The 23,662-nt window shown below is 34.4% G+C and overlaps 1 protein-coding gene across 1 annotated transcript; it reads left to right on the top strand.

Moving 5' to 3' along the window:
• Positions 1-12,479: 12,479 nt before the first annotated feature.
• Positions 12,480-15,093, top strand: LOC131065419 (11S globulin seed storage protein Ana o 2.0101). Its single transcript, XM_057999921.1, has 5 exons — positions 12,480-12,840; positions 13,165-13,532; positions 13,848-14,306; positions 14,422-14,636; positions 14,720-15,093. Exons 1-5 carry the CDS (start codon positions 12,495-12,497, stop codon positions 14,892-14,894), a joined length of 1,563 nt encoding a protein of 520 aa, XP_057855904.1. The 5' UTR covers positions 12,480-12,494; the 3' UTR covers positions 14,895-15,093.
• The last annotated feature ends 8,569 nt before the right edge of the window (positions 15,094-23,662 follow it).

The raw sequence follows: 23,662 nt of genomic DNA, 5'->3' as shown, positions 1-23,662 counted from the left end.
TTGTCATTGAATTTTCCCACTGCTACCAAGGCATCATTATCAAGTTCCTTTACCACAACTAAATCAGGTTTAAACTCAACCTTTTTCCCATTCCCGTAGTGAGTGATTTGGTAAATAGAGAGAAGATTGGTAGACAAGTTAGGAACATAGATAACATTCTCAAAATGTTCCATCATCCATGTCAATTGAACCTTTCCCTTCAACCTCAACTTGTGTATCATCACCTATGTAAATGTGAGGTACCTTTGATGGCTCCAATGAAGAAAACTTCTCCTTTGTAGAACCCATGTGATAAGAGGCGCCCGAGTCAAGAATCCACTACTGTGAAGAACCTATTGTAGCCACAAATGCTTGCCCTTTTCCCTTAGATTGAGAGGAAGAGGAAGGAGATGAATCCTTCTTTGTGTAGGCAGATGGCAAGTTGATGTTATTCTTCTTAATAAGATTTGTCAACTCATCAACTTGCTTGGTGTGGCATCAATGCTCATCATGACCATACTTCTTGCAATAAGCACAAGTTGGTTTATCCTTCTTAGGTGGAGTCCCCTTCTTGGAAGAGGAAAAATCACCTTGTGATGAAGAGGATGATTGTCCATTTTCATGTTGTGGCTTTGACTTAGATTGCTTCTTCTTTTTGTTGGAATCTTTGCCTTGACTCCCTTGACTTCCTTGATTAGCCACCAAAGCCATGGACTTTGAAGACTTGAGAAGCACCATTTTCAACAACTTAGATTGTTCCAATATCAAAATTTATATGAAAGCATCAAATGTAGGCATAGTGTAGGAACTCCCCACTGTCAAATGATGAGTTTGGAAGCTAGAAACAAATGTTGCATATTCAGGTGCAAGCTTGTCCAACAAGTTGAATAAACTGAGCATCCTTTTTGTCAATTCCACAATCCTTAAGCTTTGCTCTTAACTCATTTTCTTTGGTGACATAATCTTGGATTGTATCAAAACTCTTGGGATCCAAGTTGGTGAGATCATTGTAAATCTTGTAACAGCTGATTTCATCAACTTGACCTTACAATTTCTGAAACATTTCCCAAGCCTCTTTGATTGTAGTACACTTCTCAATGTGAAAAATGAGGTCATATGATACATACTTATGCAAAGTTCCAAGAGCCATGCAATTATTAGTGAGCCATTCTAACTGAGCATTAGGATCAGCCTTAGGATCACGTGGTGCTGCTATTGTTCCATCTATGTAATGCGTGAGTCCTTTTTCCATTAAGTTGATCCATGCTTTAATTTTCCAAGATGCATAATTATGTTTAGTTAAAGGTGGAAATTTATGAGGAATCATAGAAACAAAAATGAAAGAGCACAAGGAAAGAGAGGCACAATCACACAAGACACCCCCCCAAATTCACTCAATCAAATGACCCCCCCCCCCCCCAAAAAAAAAGATGATTTGGCACTTTATACTTAGTGCATGTACAATGGGCCACTTGCAAAAAATGGCAAAGTGGACTTCTGGTTTCAACTTTACAATTGCCTCAATGAGGCCAAAAGAGACTCAAACTAATAATGCAAGAGATCTAAACTAAGATCCAAGAAAATTACAAGTACCAAGTAGGACAAAGAAGATCAATATCTGAAAGTACAATATCCATTCAAAATATCTAAAAAATTATCATAGATTATGAAAGTAGATGAAAAAATATGCACTTTAAAAAAAAACGGCACCTAAAAAGGAGGTCGTATGAGCTCAAACGAAGCCTTTGAAGTTGCAAAATCGAGGATTGGATAGGAACAATTGAGAGAATCCAAAATTTTTGAAAAAGTGCACCAATATTAGAAAATAACCACACCACTACAGAGAGCACAAAAAATTAGCCTAAATAAATAAAAAATTGCACCCAAAAAAGAGCAAAATTGAGCAAGTTATGAGCCTCCAAAGTTGACCCAGAAAACCAAGCTGCTCAATAGAGAGGGGTCTAAAATTTTCAAAAAAATGTTGATGCAGGGTAACGTTAGCAAAACACTATGTTAAATTTGACGGTCGTTTGACAGTCAAAATGGTCGTCGCACCCCCTTGACAAGGCTGACTGGGCGGTGATGTAGCGGCTGATTGGGCGCCACTAACGTGTTAGAGGGTACGGATGACATGGCAGAAGGTCCATGTGGCAGCGAACATGACATCAGACGTGGCAATGAGAGGCGGGGCCATTAGGGCCAGAAGGCAGGGCCATCGGGTTGGAAGGCGGTGTCGGAGGGCAGGGTCGCCGGAGCCTAGGCTGTCGGTGGTTGGGATTGCTGGTGGTGGGGCCGGAGGGTGGAGCTGCCAGGGTCGGAGTTGCCGATGGCTGGGGCTGCCGGTGGCGGTGCTACACAGTGGCTGAGGTACGATAGCGGTGAAATCTGCAGAGACTGCGTACGGGGTACGGTGGGGGGGTGGGTCATGGGACCCCCAAAAAAAATTAATGATTTTTTTTTTTTTTTTTCAAAAAAAACTTTTTCAAAATGAAATTTTTTTTTTTTTTAAGAATTTTTTTTTTTTTTTTAAATTTGAAAATTTCGTACCATACCACCCGATTTGGGCAAAATATTCCTCCACACCCAAAATCCGACTTTCGTCAAAATAGGTCGAGTTTATACTCAATTTTTATGGAAGCAGCCTCCCAGACGCAATGGTGAGGTCGAAAACGCTCTAAGATGGCTCCAAAATGTGCAGTACCTCAGACCCAAAAACAGAAGCCTTCCAAAAATGTCTCCCAAAACCAATCAATGAAGCCCCAATGGCTCTGATACCATGTGAGATTTTTCCAAGATCAAGGGCACAATGAAAAGCACAAAAGTGAGACAGTAGAATGACAAGAACAAAATTGTATTCTCATTAATATGCAAATGATCAACCGGATTAACCAATACAATGAATATGGGCCTGCTTATAGAAGCAAGGCCATATGGATATGTGACCACACAATCATGACATGTGGCTCAATGAGAAACAAGGGTAGGTAAGAAAAAGTAGGGGTAGGTAGGAGAAATAATATAATATTCCACAAGAGGTGGAGAACCCACCGAATGTGGAGTGTAACAACAAGATAAGACCACAAAGGGTGGAATTTCTCCTACAAGCTATATCCCTATATGCACACTTCCCTAAGTGTCTCATATCCAAACTACGATGAGATGCATTATCCTAAGTTAACTTAAGTAAAGTGTAATAATATCCATGATGAAAAATTATTTACACCAACACTCAAGATCCTTGATCTCCTTATAGGACAAGCCATCCGCATATTGTTCTCTCATAGAATCTCGCCACAAAAGAGCATCATTGTGCTCCCAGCGATAGTTTCTATACTCTTTATGATCGACGTGAGGGGATCAAACATTGGGTTCAGCCGAGGGATCCTACGATAGACGTCTGCAATCTCCCTCAATTGGTTCAAATTTTGTGCAATTAAATCTTGAATTGAGGGGGGGTTTGGCAAAGGAGGATTTTGTGTAGGAGGGTTTTGTTGTTGTGGTTGTGGTTGATCAATATTTTCATTGTTATCCCCCATTTTTAACCTAATTGAATGTAAACAATTGAATTTTGTTAACAAATTTGAACAATTTTGTATTTGATTTAAAAAAACCTAGTTTTCATGAAAAAAACATATTTTGAATGAAAAAATAAATAAACATTCAAAAAAATGCAAAAATTTGAATGAAAATGATGATAAACAATAAAAATCCTACCTTTTAATGGTTTTTTTGCAAATTTGGGTCACAAAATCGGATATCGGGTCCAACTGGATATCGGATTTGAAAGAAATCGCACAGCTCGTGGGTGAAAAATAACCCACGGGTTGTTACAATCCACTTATATTGTCTCAGAAAATCGGATATCTGATAAAATCCGATATCTGATTTTATTGGATATCGGATTTTTATAGTTAAATTATTTTAAAATAACATTATATTATATAATATATAATATAATAATATATTATATAATATATAATATAATAATATATTATATAATATATAATATAATAATATATTATATAATATTATATTATATTATATTATATTATATAATATATAATATATTATATTATATTATATATTAATATTATAATATAATATAATAATATATAATATATAATTTATTTTTAAATTTAAAATTACCTATATCGGATATCCGATTTGCTTAGGTGTTTACCATGCCAAGGTGTACTGACACCCAGAACAAGCAAAAGTCAACATGGATTTTCGCATTTTTAGGCGAGTGGAAAAGGCTATTTTTTTCACATCGCCACTTTTTGGCCCCCCATGCACTATATATCATGTATAATATACAAGAATTCTTATCACTTCTCTTAATAGAAAAATAAAAATGTAATTTTATATAAAATATCAACATTTCTAATATAATGAACAACAAGAAAATATAACAATTATGTAAAGTATAGTTAAACCAAACAATGAATGGAAGGGGACGAGTTAAAGGGCAATACAACTAAATGATGGATCATGTAGAACAATATGGTAATAAGTTAAATGATATTAAATAATTTACTTATATCATTACAAAGATCCATATCCTAAGTTTTTTTTTGTTAATATATTCCATTGTGTGATAATGATAGATTAAGATAACTATCCACTAGAGTTGAAGAAAGAATATTAGAGTATGGGTACACAATCTAAAATAATGTGTTTTGAGTTCATAATGTGCATTTGGAGACTACAAGATAAAATTAATATTGAACTTTGGGGAAAATTATGTATTACCATTATTTTTAGTAATTACATAGTTTCTTGAAACTTAGCAACTCTATTGGCTAGTTAAATAAAGTAATTAATTTGATACTAGTCCTATCTCTCCACCATCTCAACACACCCAAAAAACAAATAAATTAAAATATTTTTCAATTTATATATTTTAATTTATGGTGTAAGTAATTTTATTAATTACCATTTCTAGTTGTGTATAAAAACACAAAGGATTTAAATAAAACATATTCATATACATTCATATTGTAGATTATTTTTTTTAATGATATTCTCAACCCTAAGTATTACAAACCAGCATGCATGCATGAAGTGACAACTAGAATAGAAGTGCACTATGGATCAAGTATGGTACCTCTAGAAAAGTGGTTATTTAGTTCCTATGATGACATCTATTATAAAACTTTAGGGAAAACCCCTTGGTTTGGCAGAGCCGAATTGAAGGAGGTCATACCCCCCTCAATAATTGTTTTTTAGTTTCCCAATACAAGCATACGTTTTGTGGTCTTCTTATTTAGTTTGACACACCTATACTCAAGGGAGGTCATTCAGTCTTAGGGATTTGGGATGCACATCCTAGATCACCAACACAAGGGAGGTAGTTCATTAAGAGCTACTCCTTTTAACTTTGATTGAAAAATACAAAACCATTCAAACTATCAAAGGGTGTAGATTTCCCAAGAGGGGGTATGAACATGGTATTTAATGGTGAAGCTCTCAAACTTTGCTAGAAGGAAAAGGGAAAAAGGATAGGCTTATATGAGGTTATGTCACATCAATATAATCATCATGGAGAAAGATATTGGGAAACAACCTAAAAAAAAGGGCTCCAAACACATGAAACAAAATACAACAAACTAAAATTTTAGGTGGAACAAGGATACAAATTAGTTGGATGAGAATAAGGAAAATATAAATGCATAAGGTCAAACAAAGATTTACAAAACTAGACAAAGTCTGAACAAGTGATAAATAAGAGATAAAAACAAATGCTAAGAGGGATGCCTAAAAATTATGCAAAACATACTAAAATAATTTTCAAGATATGTGAATTTTATTACTAAAATTTACCCCTTTAGTGGGTTGATGACACTAAAGAGAAATAAGTGTACTTAATTAAAAGAGTGTAATAAACACATATAACCATGCAAATGTAGTGGATATACAACAACAAAAAGAGATGCCAATATTTTAATTTTTCTTTCACAGTTCTTTTTTCAAGCACACATGTACCTATTACTTCAATGCATCTAAGGAAAGTAATCATTGTATGCATTAAATAATACATAGAGACAATTAAAGCATTACGATATACTAAGAATGGAAACAAACATACATGAAAGACATGTACACATGAACATAAACATATGGAAACATACATCATGAAAGAGTGTACAATAGATATAAACAAACACAAACACATTGAACCTAATATAAGAATGCACACAATGTTAGTTTAATGACACACGGGTTAAAATAAGACATTTGGTTTTACATGAAGGGATCCAAGGGAATCTAGATAAAAAATAAAAAAGAGAGAGATTGATTTTATGAATGAAGAGGAACCTTCAGTTTGAGGTTAAATAAAAACTCTGATACTAGAAACTAGATAATTCTCATGACAATAAAGGCTATAAGGTTACCACCTAAGATAAGGCTAAGTGAGACCGACAATAAAATACTAATGATAGTGTCAATATGGTAAAAACTAAATGTTTGTATGCTAACCACACACATAGCAACTATGTGGTTACCACCCTTGAATATGTAGTTGCCACTGTTGATAAGACTATTTGGTTGTCACCCCTAGCTATATGGTGAAAATTGCTTAGATTAAACTTTTTCCATACCCTAATTTAGTTTGTTATCACTAGCTTGTTCATAACCCTGAACCCTAATTTAGTTTGTTTTCAATAACTTGAAATGTGTAAAATACATTAGACCGTAAACCCTAATTTATTTAAAAAAACCTTATATAATAGAAAAAATAAAATACAGAAGACAATAAAACTATTAAATGTTGAGAAGGTGAAAAATGGCGTACCTGGGATGGCAGTAGGAGCTGGAAAATTGCTATCAAACACGAGGCCCCATTTTTGTTCTCCTATTCACACTGCAACATTTGACATAAAAAATGAAAAAGGGGAGAAAGAAAACGCGGAAAATTCATTTAAGAAATGGGGCCCCATTTTTTAAAACAGGCCCCCATTATATTTTAATAATGGGGCCTTGTTTTGAATTAAACAGGGCCCCGTTCCTAGTGGTGTGTTTCCCAACGCATGGACTTCCCCCTAAGTGGGACTCGTCTTTATGCATTTACCCATGTAGGGATAGAGATGGGGGTAAGGACCAATGCTGATTCAACTTTTATAGAGGAAATGGCCAATGCTGATTCAACTTTTTAAATTAAATCAATAGAAAGTGAAATATATGTTCTGAATTTTGAAATGATGTAAACTAATAAAATTTATATTCTTTTGTCAATTTTATGTTTGTAATTTTTACAAAAATTTTAAAAAATATTTGAATGTAGTTTTTTATAAAGTAAACACTATAATTTAGTTGTTGATAAAATGCTGAAATTGAAGTTACACAAGCCACCACACTTTATTTAGTAAATTTTACCTTTTTTTCTTCAATTTTTTTGTGTATATTGATAACTTGAAACTTTAGTGCATGGATATATTTTTTACTATTTTTTTTAAATATAAATTTTAAATAAATTTTAAAAGTTGAGTAAGCTGAAATATAACTCTTTCCAATTCCCACCACATTTTTTCTTAATTATTTATCCAAATTAGAAAAGAAGTATACCTTCTTGAAATAGATTCTTTTCTCTATTTCATCATATTTTTTTCAAATTTTTTAAATAAATTTTGGTATTTTTCCTTGACAAGATAATCAACCTTATGTTTTAGTGTTGATGGCCTATTTTCAATAAAAATAAATATATAAAATATTAAAAATAATTAAAATATTAAAAGATATATATTTTGTAAAATTCACTTATAGATCTATAAAAGAGTATTTTTACATTTCAATAAAAATATTATTTATAATAGTAGGAGTTGTTGAAACATTGAGTTTTTTTAATTTCTTTTTTTTTTGGTAATTAGACCCAAAGTGGTATAAAATATACATTTAGTAGACACTTCCAATTGAAAAAGTTGTGGCCCATATATAACTTAGCTATAATGAATCTATATAGACCATATGTTTGACTAAAATTAATTTTTAGTTAGAATTACTTAAATTCACTTGTGTTGATAAGTTGGCCTGAAATGTGACACAATTTTGTGCTTTTACTTGAGGAAAGGTGAGGCAAAGAGGAAGAGAGGGTAGTAGAGACCTACAAAGGAGAGAGAGAAAGGTGAGAGAGATAATAGAGGGAGAAAGAAAATGAAGTACCAATAGAGAGGGAAGAAGGCAATGAGGGAGTGAAAGGTAAAAACTCAACTATTCAGATCATCAATAATAAACTCTAAAATAGTGAGGCAATGAGGGAGTAAGAGGGATAAGGGAAGGGGGGAGAGAAAGGTGGAGAGGTAGGAGGAGAACTAGATGAGGGGAGAGAAAGGTATCCATGGAGGGAGGGAAAAATATAACAAAGAGAGAGATAAGTAATAATGGATGAAGGGAGTGGTAGACATGGAGGGAGTGAGGGGCCTAGAGGAGGGGAGAGAGAAAGGCGAGGAGAGAGAGAGAGAGAAGAGGAGATAGTTTGAATAATGGGAGATGGGTAAGAATAGATAGAGAGAGAGGTGGAGAGGGAAAGATAGAACTAGAGAGGGGAAAGATAAAGAGGTGACATACCTAGAGGGGGAGAGAAGTAGAGAGGGAGGGAAATAAATAGAGAGGGGAGAGATATAGAGGTGAGAGGCGTAGAACTTGGGGAGAGAGATGTTATAGATCTAGGGGTAGAGATAGAGGGAGAGAGTGAGGTGGGTAATGATACAAGGAGGGAGAGTTACTAAGGTAAAGAGGGAGGGAGGGAGGGAGAGACCTAGAGATTGGGGGATAGAGAGGATGGGAGGGATAGGTAGTGATTGAGAGAATGCAAAAAGAGAGAGGATAGAAACAATAAGAGAAGGAGAGAGATGGAAAGAGAAGGAGGGAGGTAGGATATAGATGGGTGTAAGGAGGGAAGGCAAGATAGAGAGTATGGTAGAGACCTATAGAGGAGAGAGAGGTGAGAAAGATTGAGATTGACTTGAGTTTGCAGCATTTAATAAAGGTACTCGAGAGAGAGAAAGCCAAGATAATTATCCAATGCAACACATTCAATGAGTGCCATATTTGACACTCACCAAATGTTTTTCATTGGGAAGAACCAACCCTTTGGGTTGGATTTGCCTTGGGAATCCAACCTAACATTTTGGATGACCATTGCATGCCAATGATGTGCTTTTATGACAAAAAAAATGTTTCACATATTTTTGGTCGTGCTCTCCATCAAGTTTCTATGTGTTTCAATGAAAATAATAAAAATACCACAATGACATTAAGCTCTATCTTAGCTATCTAACCATATAGTTTTTTCAAATTTTTATTTAGTTAAGATTTTCATCTTTAATTTATTTTGTTAACTAGTGTGTCAGTGTTTTTTTTCAAAAACCAACATGCGTTATTTTGGGTATAGTTTTTTACTCATTCATCCAATTTTGGAACAAATAACATACTTAGAAACTAGACTCCATTCTACATGTATTAATTTTTTTTGTTTTTGTTTGTTAATTAGTTTTCAATAATTTTAAGGGGGAGCCCACTCAAATTTCTATTTTTCAGGATGTGTCCACTTCAAAAATTAGTAAGAAATCATATACTTGCTAAAAAATCTAGCTAATAATCTGGCATTTAAACTACTTGGTTTTATCTAATTTCTCACTGAAGTGATTTTTGAAATTCTAAAAAAAATATTAGCATTTTAGGGGGAGCATACTAGATGCTATGTTATGTTTTCTTGACAAAAAATAGGACCACTTTGTGTGCTCCCCCTTTTTGGAGCCCTTAATCTTCAAAATTTTCAGAATAAATTGGTGGTTTAGAAACTAGATTTGGAGCACTACAACTCTTGTTCTTCTTGCATCTACAAATTTTGAGGATAACTATCTTTGATTTCTTGTAGTTAAAACTTTGCTAATTTAAGAAAAAAGTGGCATCTTAAGACCACCTTTTGGTAGCACATCTTGGTGCACTTACCCTTGTAGAAAATTGCACACATTCTTAGAATCCAAGTTTAAAGGATTGTCTTAACAAGTTTTCTCAAGAAGAGGAGGAAAGTATGGCTTGAGGAATTCCTTATTGAATACTAGATGTAAGCCCAATTATTGTGTCAATCATGAAAAAATCTGTTCTTACCAGTTATATGAAGAATCACATGTCCAAATTAAATCACAATCCTTTTCATGTGACACATTGTGTTTATCCCATCAATGGGTATCAAACGAACATCTTCAATGCTACAAATGAAATCTTCTCTATATTTGTAAAGTGACTAAAAAATAAATACATTTCCAATTATCCAATATTGTAATATTGATATTTCCTTTGAATTTCAAGATGCTTAGTGTAACTCGTAGCTTGGAAGGTCTTTGGTGTTTCATGGGAATAGTTGTTAAGCATGTGAGAAGCATTTCTCTAATATCAAAGATCTAGAGCTTAGGTGATATTGAAAATATCTTATCATGAGAAAGATGGGTTTATGGATAATGCAATTGGAAACAATAGATTAGTAAACCAAAACACAATCAAGATATGCAAGAAGAAGACTTTAGAAAATATGCATAATATTCTAAATTTGTGATCATAAATGAATACAACACAATAACCCATGTTACAAATAATACAACATACAATGTGATTTCCTATGACTAAAAAGGGGTTAACACATCAAATTGGTTTGTCTATAACTATTTAATTATGAATGTATTACTACCAATGTGAATATACAAATGAATATGTATATTACATTAAAATTATAAATGAGAAGTAGTTGTAATTAATCATACTCAAATGTCAACCTTCTAGCTACCTATCAATTGAGATTAATGATGTCTAGGATTCATTCTAGGGCCAAATTTGTTAATTGAGATTCCTAACAAATGTCATTCCATTCCATGACTAAAGAAATCCACATACATATAAATTTTCTAGAAAATTTACCAACTTTGTGTATAAAGCTATGTGAAGCCATGCATAGTGGTGCATAAACAATGTGTAGTGGCACATGGTGACATTGATTGTTGTATGCAATATGTGTGTCCTATAAAGGAGAGTATATAAATTTCAAAGAATGTTAAGGTGTGTTCAGTATTCCTAAACACTTTTGTTGTTGTGATCTAATAAAATAATATTAGTTTTACATTTTCTTTGTAGGAAGGGACTAATCACTCACTTTTGTGTTTTCTTATACTAATTATGGTTGAAACTTTCAACTTCAGAGTGTTATCCATTTACATTGGCTTCTACATCCTTGTAAAGGACATGAAACCTCTTGAAAGATAGATATTGATGAGTTGCAAATGGACTTCAAGCATGTTCACATTAACCACTTAAATATAATGACTTTTTCTAAACTTCCTTAACAAAACATGATGCCACTTGGTGGCTACTCTATCATTCTTGTTGGTGACCTTTGATAGGAAGCTTTGATGAAAGAGGTACCAACTTATGTTATGGAATCTCTCTTTGGCCCAAATTGAAGATAATTGTTACATTAGACACTATTTCTTGATAATCTTTTAACCCATGCAAAATAAATTTTCATACAACCTATTGATAACAAAACCAATACTGGAGGATTGAATGGTTCTATTATGATGCCTCCTTGTTTCTCAGAGAGCAAGTAGTATCCCACTCCCTCCGTTCATTTGTATGCAATAAGAAATTTAATAATGTGACGTAGAAGGCTTTGATGAAAGAGACACTAATAAACATTATGGAATCCCTCCCTCTTTGACCCAACTTCAAGACAATTGTTACATTAGACATTATTTCTTGATAAGCATTTAACTTATACAAGATGACTTTTCATATAACCTCTTGATAACAAAGCCAAAATTGAAAGATTGAATTATTCTTATGTCTTAGTGGCTCTCTAAGCATTCCACTCCTCTATACATTTGTATGGAATAAGGTTTGACATTTACCACAATATCGAGGACTAATAAGCATACATCTTTTTTCACCCCAGGTTACATTTGTTTACTAAAATCAATCAATTCATATATTATGGAAGTACTACTTCATCGAGGATTCCCATCCAAACACTGTAGTCATCTTTTTCCTTTCATGAATTCAACATAGAATGCAATGTAACATCCCTTCTATGGCTCTCTAGGTTGTGTCTCCATTGATTGCAGCAAAGCAATATAGGTTCCAATACTTGGTAAATTTGTTTCTTTGTGTGGATCCTTTTGCTCTTCGTTTTCACTTGCATATTTGCGTGCAATTGCTAGTTACTACATCATTGGGTGGTGTATTTAACTCTAGATGTTAGAGGTAGGGAAGAATAACCATTCCAGAAAAAACCGTATGAAAAACTGTGAGGCATGAAATTTCTTAGACATTTGTGAGGTTGGTTTTGGTCTGAGGGAAACATGGCAGGGTAGCCGCATCACACGATGCGGCTGCTTGCTGCCGCATTGACACCTCATAGACCACTATTGTTTTGTTTAAACCTCACTTCCATCTGTCTTTCTTGATCAAACGGAGCCTTAATAGTATCGCCACTGCTGTGCTATAAAAGCACTAAAGAAGCGAGCATGTATAATCAGTGTAGTGTAAGAAATCCAATGGAGAAAAACATGAGAGCCTTGGTGCTACTGTTCTTGTGCTGCTGGTCACTTGCGGAGGTGGTTAATGGCCAACAGCAACAGCAGCGAGAGGGGCAGATGCAGCAGCAGCAAAGCTGCAGAACGCAGCATCTGAGTGCCCAACAGCCTTATGAGACGATCAGATCAGAGGGTGGCACTATCGAGCTCTCTACCAGGCAAGATAATGATGAATTGGACTGCGCAGGTGTTGAGTTTATCAGAGAGACTGTCGAAAGAGATTGCCTCGCGCTCCAGAGGTTCTCTAACGTTCCTGAAATTAGATACGTCGTTGAGGGTAGGGACTAGGCCATAATGGATCTTCACAGCTTTCTGTTCATTCCATTTGAATTTGCTGATGTCGGTATGACTTGTGAACTAAATTGCTGATGTGGGTATGACTTATGAACTACATTGATGATATGGGTCTGAATTAGATTGCTGATATGTGTTTAATTGCTGATGTGGGTATGATTTGAATTGCTGATGTGGGTAGGGTATGCCTTAAGAACTAAATTGCTGATATGTGTATGAACTAGATTGCCCACATGAGCTCATGTGGGTATGAATTGAATTGCTGATATGAGTTGAATTGCTGATATGGGTATTTATGATTGTTCAGGTCAGGGGTGGTTGGGTGTGGTTTTTCCTGGGTGTCCCGAGACTTTCAGGCGGTCTCCTTTTGAAGAAGAAGGAGAGTGCCAAAGGAGGAGAGGAGGAGAAGGAAGAGGAAGAGGAGAACGAGGACGAGGAGGAGAGGGAGAAGAAGAGCAAAGAGGAAGAGGAAGGGAGGAAGAGTGTTCGAGGCACGAGCGTGAGCGTGCTCGGGAAGAAAGCTCGCAGAAGATAAGAAGAGTGAGAAGAGGAGACGTGGTAGCCATCTATGCAGGGGTGGCGTACTGGTGGTATAATGATGGCGACACTCCTCTCCGAACCGTGGCCATTGCCGACGCCTCCAACCATCAGAACCAGCTCGACAAACGTTACCGCGTAAGCATTTCATTTCATTCATCGGGATTTTCTTTTTCAATGCCCATTTGCAATCAAATTCTAAAGCATTTCATTTCATTCATCCCCTTTTCTTTTTTCTTTTGCAATCAAATCAAAATTGGGATTTTCTTTTTCAATGCACATTTGCAATCAAATCCTAAAGCATTTCATTTCATTCATCCCCTTTTCTTTTTTCTTTTCCAATTCCCATTTTAAATCAAATCAAAATTGGGATTTTCTCTTTCAATGCCATTTGCAATCAAATCCTAATTCCTTTTTCAATGATCCTGAATCGAACCCAAATTGCAATGGCAGCCCTTCTTTTTGGCGGGATCCTCTGCAACTCGGGAAAGGAGAGAGAGGCAGGGAGAAGGGCAGAGATATGGAGGTAATGTTCTGGCAGGGTTCGATCCCAACATGTTAGCAGAGGCTTTGGGTGTGAGGAGACAAGTAGTGATCGACATTCAAGAGAACAACCGAGAAAGTGGGCTCATTGTCCGAGTGAATGAGCCACTTCGACCACGACCAGGAAGAGGAGCACCACAGTTTTTCAATACATTCGTAGAGGACTCAGAGGAAGACGAGAGGGAGGGCGTAAATCCAGGTGGGCTTCATCAATTCTACTGCAACATGCGCCTGCGCCACAATGCAGATCGTCCCGACGACGCCGACGTCTTTGTAAGAGATGGAGGGAGACTCAACACAGTAAACCGCTTCAAACTCCCCGCACTCACTCACCTGAACTTGGCCGCCGAGAGAGGCGTTCTCCGCCCTGTAAGACATAACCAAATCCCACTGTTCCTCATTTCTGTTAAAAATGTTTCAATTGGGTTGTTTTCTAAGTTCAAATCAGCCAAATTCTGATGTTTAACTTGAACAATTTTGCCAGGGAGCCATGTTTGCGCCATCGTGGGTTGCATGCCATGCAATATTGTATGCCACCAGAGGCGATGCCCGAATTCAGGTTGTGGAAAACAGGGGAAGAAGGGTGTTCGATGGAAGAGTTCAGGAAGGCCAGTTCCTCGTCATCCCTCAGTTTTATGCCGTCATGAAGAGGGCTGGTGACCAGGGCTTCGACTGGATCACCTTCACCACATGCCACAGGTGAGCTCATCAATTTCACTACTTTTTCTTCTGCAACATAAGTAGGAAAAGTGTATTGAGGGTTTTGATTGATTGATTTGTAGTCCAATCCGTTCGAGCTTTACTGGAAGAAACTCGGTGCTGAAGGCAATGCCTCAGGAGGTTGTGATGAATGCATACAACATTTCGATGAGAGAAGCTCATGAATTGAGGTGGAACAGAGAGCATGAATTCCTCATTCTGCCCCCGCGTGGAAGCCGCAGAGAATCTGAGGAGTGAATGAGAATGAAAGCAGGGTATCGTATGAGATCTGGTTTTATGTACATGAAAATGGAAATGGGGCCACCTGATCCTCATTTTCCCTCTAAATAAATAGAAGTTAGTTCTGATATGAAATGTTGTTTCGTGTTCAGTGGAGAGCGAATCCCGTGTCTTTAGAAACATTCCTCTATAAAAAGGATGCTGCCACTTTTTCTTATCTTTAAGAGCAAAGACAATATTATGAGTGTTCTTTTTGACTTTTTCTCATAAACTCAATTGCATGCCGGTTTAGTTATTTAACTACTTTAAGTTGTGTCCGGACTCCGGACTATATGAATTTGATGGTCATTATTCTGTCGTTTCGAAATTGAAAAAAAACATAAAAGAATTGAGCTTCAAACACAACAAAATATAACTATGACAACAAAAACTCTAACAAAAATATTTATTTGTGTCCGAAACCATTCTTTTGTTTCGAAAATAAAAAATAAAGTTTCACTACTCAACAAAATATAACTATGACAACCACTTAACATCCATATTTGTGTCCGGACTATTCTTTCATTTCGAAAATTAAAAAAATAAAATAAAAAATTGAGCTTCACTACTCAACAAAATATAACTATGACAACCACTTAACAACACCATTTCATCCAACACTTCCACCCTATAACTATGAATATTCGGTCCACAACAAAATATAAACACTCTAACAAAATATAACTATGAATATTTGTATATTTGTGTCCGGACCATTTTTTTGTTTTGAAAATTAAAAATAAAAAATAAAAAATTGAGTTTCACTACTCAACAAAATATAACTATGACAACCACTTAACAACACCATCTCATCCAACACTTCCATATTTGTAACTATGACAACCACTTAACAACACCATCTCATCCAACACTTCCATATTTGTGTCCGGACTATTCTTTCGTTTCGAAAATTAAAAAAATAAAATAAAAAATTGAACTTCACTACTCAACAAAATATAAAATATAACTATGACAACCACTTAACAACACCATTTCATCCAACACTTCCACCCTACTTCCATATTTGTGTCCGGACTATTCTTTCGTTTCGAAAATTAAAAAAATAAAATAAAAAATTGAACTTCACTACTCAACAAAATATAAAATATAACTATGACAACCACTTAGCAACACCATTTCATCCAACACTTCCACCCTAATGCAACACTTCCATCCTAATGGCACTTCCAACCACTTAACAACACCACCTCATCCAACACTTCCACCCCAGTGCAACACTTCCATCCTAATGGATGAGACAATTCCACCGTAATGCAATACTTCCATCCTAATGGATGAGACACTGGGTGAAGATCGGGATGGAGTACCAACTCCATTCTTGTGACCATATCATAACTAGTTTTCTTGCTTTTTCAACTTGTCGGATTTTTATCAATGCTTTAACCCTTTCTATAATGGCTTCATAAATTTAACCCTTTCTATACTGGCTTATGTACTGGCTTCATAAGTGGGGTAGTTCCTTGTTAATTCCTTTTTTAGCACAAACGTATGACTGTATGTGCCCAAACCTACAAACTTTATTGAAAATGTGATGTATTGTTCTGGATCAAATTTTCAGAACTTATAGCTATCCAACAAATTGATGGCTTATGCAAATCCATTTGATGAAGAAACCTAAAAATTTTCTAATATGAAGATAAGGGAGAAAAGAACCCTTATGTGACTAATTGAAAGGAGCATCTGCTTCATACATTTGTTTGATTATTTCAAGATAAGCTAATCTATCGGGAACTATCAAAGGTAGCAAATGTGGATGTCCCTCAAATCCATAGATGAACTATCAAAGGTAGAAAATGTGGATGTCCCTCAAATCCATAGATTCTTATGTAAGTATGTTTCTCTATATGTACCAATTAGCATAATTATGGTTTATTTTAACCTTTATCTCCTGTTCCCTTCCTTTACGCCTCAAGAACTTCATGATAAGATTATTTTAACCTTTATCTCTTGTTCCCTTTCTTTACACCTCAAGAACTTCATGATCTCATCTGCAAGCATTGGAGGGTTATGACCAAATAAACAATACAATTTTTTAACAAAATGCTCCTCAAAACATAAATATTGGGCATGCATATAACCACAGTCCCAAATAGATGTCCACACCTGCATGGGTTGCCTTGCTCCATTATCATCAAATTCCTTAACGCACAAATGATTACTCCAGAATCTATTTTTCTATCCAAAAAATAGCAATATATGCATCAATAAGGAATGTCATTTGAATGTGACAATTGAACTACCCCTTTGGATATTGGTTAGGGCATTATGAATCCCTTCTACTACAAAGAGAGGATAGTCAAAAGGTTTATTTTCAACAGTATTTTGGACATCACAAATCAACATTGTACAAGTACATCAAGAATGTGTAAATGACCCTCAAAACCAAACACTTGACACATAGCATAATAAGTCATTTAAAAATACCCGTGAAACAAATCAACACTATAAGGTGGTAGGTCTATTTTCTCAAAATTTTGAAGTCTATAATCCAACTTGGACCTATTAAGTGGTAGCCACTTTCTCCTATAAATCCCTTTCACACAATGGTATTTTGCTTTCAAGGTACTCAAGTTGATAACCATGTCATTACCTACTACATCCTCCATGCTAAACACTTGACAAATAGTGGTTTTACTAATTTTACTCAAGTTTCCATAAATTGATTGAATGCACCTTGTATTGGGATTGTATTGCTTTGCAATTACTCTAATTAAGTCCACAATTACAAAGACATTTGGGACTACCAATCAAGGAAACCCTAATCTCCAGGGATTACACTCAAGAGCTTCTCTATTTGATTTGATGTAAAAATATCTGAAAATGTTATGGCCTCTGATTGGCATATAAGCTTCTTTACAATTCCTTTGAGAGTGTCACGAACCCTATTTTTCCATAATTATTTAATTAGGAAAATAATGTTTATTTTTCGCAAATAAATTGGAAATGAAATGAAATTGAATTATCAACGAAATAAGATAGGAGATCGAATGCACTGAAATGATTTATATACAATCGAATGATCAATAATAATTTTTATTACAAAATTTGGATCGTCATTGCTAAGGAGCAACTGAGTGCAAGTGAATGTAGGAACTGGTGAACACAGATGAAGGCGAGAACATGGTTCAGGTAGAGTTGTCTTAGCTCTTGTATTTTGTTAGAATAGATGGAATCTCTCACACACCACATTAGGACTTATAATTTTCATGTTGTAATGATGGATGATTTAAATGACCTTATTTGAATGTTTGTTTAAATTGGAATAATGAATTTGGAATGAGTAGTAGATTGATTTAAATGTTTATACATGTGCATTGATTGCATGATTTGAGCAATGATTGAGTAAATATAAGTTGCATGAGTGATTGTAAAATATTATGCTTTATTGTTAAAAGAGATGAAATGTGTAAAGGATTCAAAAACGAATATTGACCCTAGGTTTTTATGTTCTTTTTGTTCAAATATGTATAAATGTATGAAAAATTGTACTTATGAGTTTACTTTTGTAAATTGGACAATAGTATAAAATATATATTTATATGTGAAATGGATTCAATCATATATATATAGTTATAAATATTCAATTATCGTGAAATATGATTACTTCATGAATTTTGTTTTATCTATACATAATCATTTGAGATTAAATATGTATATGTATTATATATATTAGAGTTATAATAATGATTCAATTATAGACTTATAAGTACATATGTGAATATCGAATATGTAGATAAATTTGCATAACTAAATTATTTAATGAAAATTCAATATATATATTTAATTATAGAAAACGGTTTATTAAAGAATTTGTTAACGATTTTAATGTTTAATATATATATATATTAATGAAGTCATTATTTATATATATATAAATATAAATAAAATTAAAATTAAAATTAAAATTAAAAATAATAATAACAAAGGAGTTATTAGTGGCAGGTTAAGTTTGAAAGAAAGGAATAAAACAATAATGAGGGTGGCCAATAGTAATATCGACCACCCCCCTTGTTTAAAGGGAGGGGTCGGTTATTACCACCGACCACCCCTCCTCCCTTTTTATAAAACCTAGACCACATCGACCACTCCTATTAAAGCATACACCACGATAATGTTGTTCCAATCACCTACCACTAGCAACCATTAAGACTTGAGAGATCATTATTTACGTAACTAACCGTTTGCATGCAGAAGTCGATAAGTCAACTTAACTTAAACTGTAGATTAACCCTTCCACATGGTGGCTCGCGACTGATGGGGGAGGAAAGCGACTTGGCACGTAGTGCCATGGAAATTTGAAAACCGCAGACTTCTCCCCATTTCACGATGGCAGAAGGAAAGACTGCAATTCCTGCGGAGATAACTAAGAAATCAAACAATCCCCTCCACAATCCAAGGCTAGAGGAGGTCGACTCAGCTGCAGAAAACAATAGTAGATATCCAAGCACCCTAGACAAGTCAACAAGGTAGTTAAATAAGAGGTAGATGGATTGGGGAGTCTCCTAGGAAGGAATAGACATGTGGAAGAGGAGTGAGAGACCTGTCAATAATGTAACTAAGGTGTCGAACCCATGACAATGTCTAAGCCAAAAAGGTAGCAGATTTCATAGGAGAAAAATAGTATATAGAGAGGCATAGGCTCGATAAAGAGGGGGCAGAAAAGATATAGAGGAAGATATAAAATAGCAAGTTGGAAGAAAGGGGAGGATAGGAAGTTGGAGGAAGCAAGTTAGAGGAAGCAAGATAGAGGAGAGCAAGAATGTAGAAGAGCGACAATAGATTAGAGAGAATGGAATAGAGGAGATTTTGATGTGTTTACGATCGAGTCGTAAAAGATCGATGATGATCATCTCTGATTTAGTGTCGAACTTAGGGGTTAGGCTCTTGAATGAGTGTTAGTTGCTTTGTTATTATCAGAGAAATTTTCAGAAAATAGAAAGGATAAGGACTAGGAATAAAGAGTTCGTGAGATAGAAGAGCACCAAGAAGGAAAGCATTGGAATTTGAACGTATTGCCGACAAAATTATCAAGGATCATAATAGACCTGGATCGCGTTTCTTGAGGTAGGCTCGAATCTATTATGTTTTGTTGAAGAGATTTAAGAGATAAAGAATGATCTAGTTTTAGATTTATGAAATATTCTAATGGAAGAGTTAGAGTTGCAATATGAATCATTTTTAATTGTTTAAATTACGATCATGCAAATATAGATGCAATAATGATATATTTTATGAAATTTTGTTGATAAAACTTAGTGAAACTCTTAGAAATTAGATCACCCAATCCTCTAGAAATAGAGTAAGAGGATAGAGAGAGAAACTTTGAAATTCAACTGCGAAGAAGATGAAATATTAGGATTATGACTTATTAAATAGTAAAGTTTATTTCGATATCATAAGAAAAGACTTACACTTTCAAATTAGATCCTTGCATGAAGAGAAAAGATGGTTATCAGGTGTCTCATTAAAAAAGGCCATATAGATAGACGCTTTATGAATTTTCATCATGTTAGATTGCTGTTATGGTAAATTAGTAAAATTAGTGAGTTGAGTATTTAAATCATGAAAAGTCACATATTAGTATTAAACTAAATATGATGTTTTGAGAAAAGAGGTAAATGAACCAAGACACGTGGAAAGATAGAGAGCTTAAATGATATAAAACTTAGATTTCTAAACCATAAGAAATGGGATGCATGTTAATGATTACACTATTTAAATGTTTTGATAATTGAATAAAAGAATGTGTACTCATTTTATTCAATTTATATGTAAGATACATACATGTGTTACACCTTCTTAATATTTTAATCTTGTCTTTAAATTGTTTGAAAGATAGAATGTGAAAGATTGTTTTCTTTCAGATGGATATTTGTTTATCTATGAAAGATTGCTTCCTATCAGATAGGATTGGTTTTAGCAAAAGATTGGTTCTCTCTATTTCTATTCAACGAAAGATTATCTTCCTTAAACATTATATGAATATCTTATGAGATATAGGAAGCTAGAATTGAAAAGGCGAAAGATTGTCTTCTGTATATATTTATTCTAGATTTATGTGAACAAAGCTAGATAGGCTTGTGTATGTAAAATTACCTTCCAGGATGAGTGTCGAATATGGAATCTTAGAGAGAATAGTTGCTTTTTCCAAACTATTTACTTTTGCTATGCATGGCATTATACTCGATCGAGTAATCAAATTGAATAAACCATTGAAATAGATAGAATTCTTTTATTTATGCTCTCTACCATATCCTTGATTAATCTTGCATGTATAATCTAGGAATGCACCATATTCCATCTTGCCTTTTGAATTATTTTGCTAAGCAATTCGTGCAGGGTCGGGTATTCTTGATTGACTAAGAATTATGGGGAAGTGTAAGCTTCAAGGTTGGGCGGAAAAAGCACCTGAATTGTGTTCTCATCTTCTACTAAAGATTGCATTGGCAATAGCTTGGGTTGCAGATCAATAGATGCATCTCACCCTTTACCTTGTATTATTTATTATTGAACTTATGGCAACTTGAAAAGCTTAAGTATTGTATGATTGAGATACTAGTTTTATCGATTTATTGAATGAAGAATCTTTATCTTTTATAAAAATTTTGTGTTTATTATGATCTAAATGGAATGATCAAATGAAGCTATGGATGGAAAAGTGGAATGAAATAGATTTATTAACTGATTTATGAGTTTATTTAAGAATAAAGAGTATTTTGGCTATTATTGAAGTTAACACGATTTACGTCTTTACATTTTGGTATCAGAGCCAAGTTTTATAACTCTAGGGCCTATGAGTTCACTTCATGAATGAAGTCTTGTGCTTAGCAAACTTGGTATTGGATATCTAATGCATGATACTTGCAAATTAAGAAGGAGCACGAAGCTTTTACAAGGTGAATTGATGACAACAACCTAGAAGAGGAGGATGGTTGATTAAGGAAGAAATATTTCCCTCCTACTATGAAATGAATTCAAGATATTCAAGATGAGAATTATAAGGTTGAGGAAGGTAGTTGTCTACTTCTAGGATTAAATAAGAAAGGAATCAACTTCTAAACCAAGAGAGAAGAAATAGCTAACCAAGCTGTGTAGGGTAACGGAAATCCCATCTACCATTCCCTTGGGAGACAAGAATAGTTGGACTATCCTATTGAGGAGATAGATGAAGAATGAGCATCTCCCTACTGAGTCAACTATATTTAGTTCAGATAAGTCGAAAGGATGAACCCCATTGACTCCATTAGAAGAGATATAAATTTGGGTGATATCATTTATGAACAATCGATAAGTAAAGTTGCTTTTTGCGAAATCAACAAGGTGTCTGGATAGATGGAGAAAGAGTATCTCCTAGAATGACATACTTAATGGACACATTCGTCGGATGATAGTTTATTGAGTAAGAGTTGGGTACTTATATAGTGAAGTTGTAAGTTGAGATTTTATTGATATAAAAATGATGGTTGTTATTAGAACCTAGATTATTGAGATGCTTGATTTATTACACTGATAATTATTCTAACTTATCTCTTGAGAAATATATTATTCTATGTCTATAGTGTACAAGGTAGGTACTATATGGATAGTAATTATGGATGATATGATGAAATCTTCATAGGACTCTGTATTCTAGTTTGTGTCCTTATCTTCAAACATGAAATTGTAGGTACTATGTTTTATACTCTCTCCCACACACTCTGGAAAAGATACCCCAAGGTGTTGTAACATTCCTTCATATGTGACTACTCCTAGTCACTCAATACATTTGACATGTATTCGATTTGATGCTTTATTTGACTTATTGATGAATTATTTGATCATTGATTTTTGAATGAGTTTTGACTTCTTGACTTGATTATATTTTCTTTTTCTTTTCTAAATGGATGAGTCACCAATTTTCTATTTTGTGACCCTTGGTTACACTTGACTTAATGTTTCATTATGTGTATTTTATAATTTACTGTTGAAATTGATCACTTGTTCTCTTAACCTTTATGGTGGCTGATCTAATGTTTGAAATTTGCATTGTCTTTTGGTTGCATATTGCATTCCTTCCATATCATGTTCATAGCAAACCCCTGATAGTATGTCCAAGAGAGTAAAAGTGGAGAGTGTACCAAACATAGGTGTTGTGTTAGTTAGGGCAATAATACTATGTATTTGTGTAATTTTTTAGTTTGAATAAATTCAATGTGTGGAATAAGAGGATAGGCCTTTCAAAGGTATATATATATATATATATATAGACAAATTCAAATTAGTTCATCAATTATATGAGATCTTCCTTCCTTGGTTTTACCTTCAAGATCATGTGACCATGAAAGATGTCTTTTGTTAAAAAGTAGGTTTTGGAGTCTTGAACATCCAAGAATATATGGTATTTGGCATAAAAACACATTTGAGATAATTAAGTATAAGGTTGTGCTAGTAATTGTATAACAAAATGTTATGATGTTAGGAAATTTTCTGTCGTCATGGTTGCCTTGTTATTTGTTGATTAAGAGCATACATAGTAATTTGGACATCTTATGGATTGATAGAAGTTTGAGGTATGAAGCAGATTGAGTTGGTTGGAATAGTTGGAAATAAAAAGGAAGTCAAATGATGGGTTCTCATAGATCAAGAAATTTTATCTACCATGGTTACTAGAAGGTCAAACTTGAAATAGCAATTATTTCAGAATCACTTGGAAGAAAAAAAAACATTGTTGAGGTTTTGAAAGTAGA

This window comes from Cryptomeria japonica, chromosome 10 (genome assembly GCF_030272615.1).
Source record: "Cryptomeria japonica chromosome 10, Sugi_1.0, whole genome shotgun sequence".
NCBI classification, from domain to species: Eukaryota; Viridiplantae; Streptophyta; class Pinopsida; order Cupressales; family Cupressaceae; genus Cryptomeria; species Cryptomeria japonica.
This window is presented reverse-complemented; position numbering and strand designations above follow the sequence as displayed.

Excerpts from the sequence above, each read along its gene's own strand:
- LOC131065419 (XM_057999921.1), top strand. The coding sequence starts at position 12,495 with ATGTATAATCAGTGTAGTGTAAGAAATCCAATGGAGAAAAACATGAGA. Across the intron at positions 14,307-14,421 it reads AGAGAGGCGTTCTCCGCCCT|GGAGCCATGTTTGCGCCATC; the intron begins GTAAGACATAAC and ends CAATTTTGCCAG. Across the intron at positions 14,637-14,719 it reads ACCTTCACCACATGCCACAG|TCCAATCCGTTCGAGCTTTA; the intron begins GTGAGCTCATCA and ends ATTGATTTGTAG.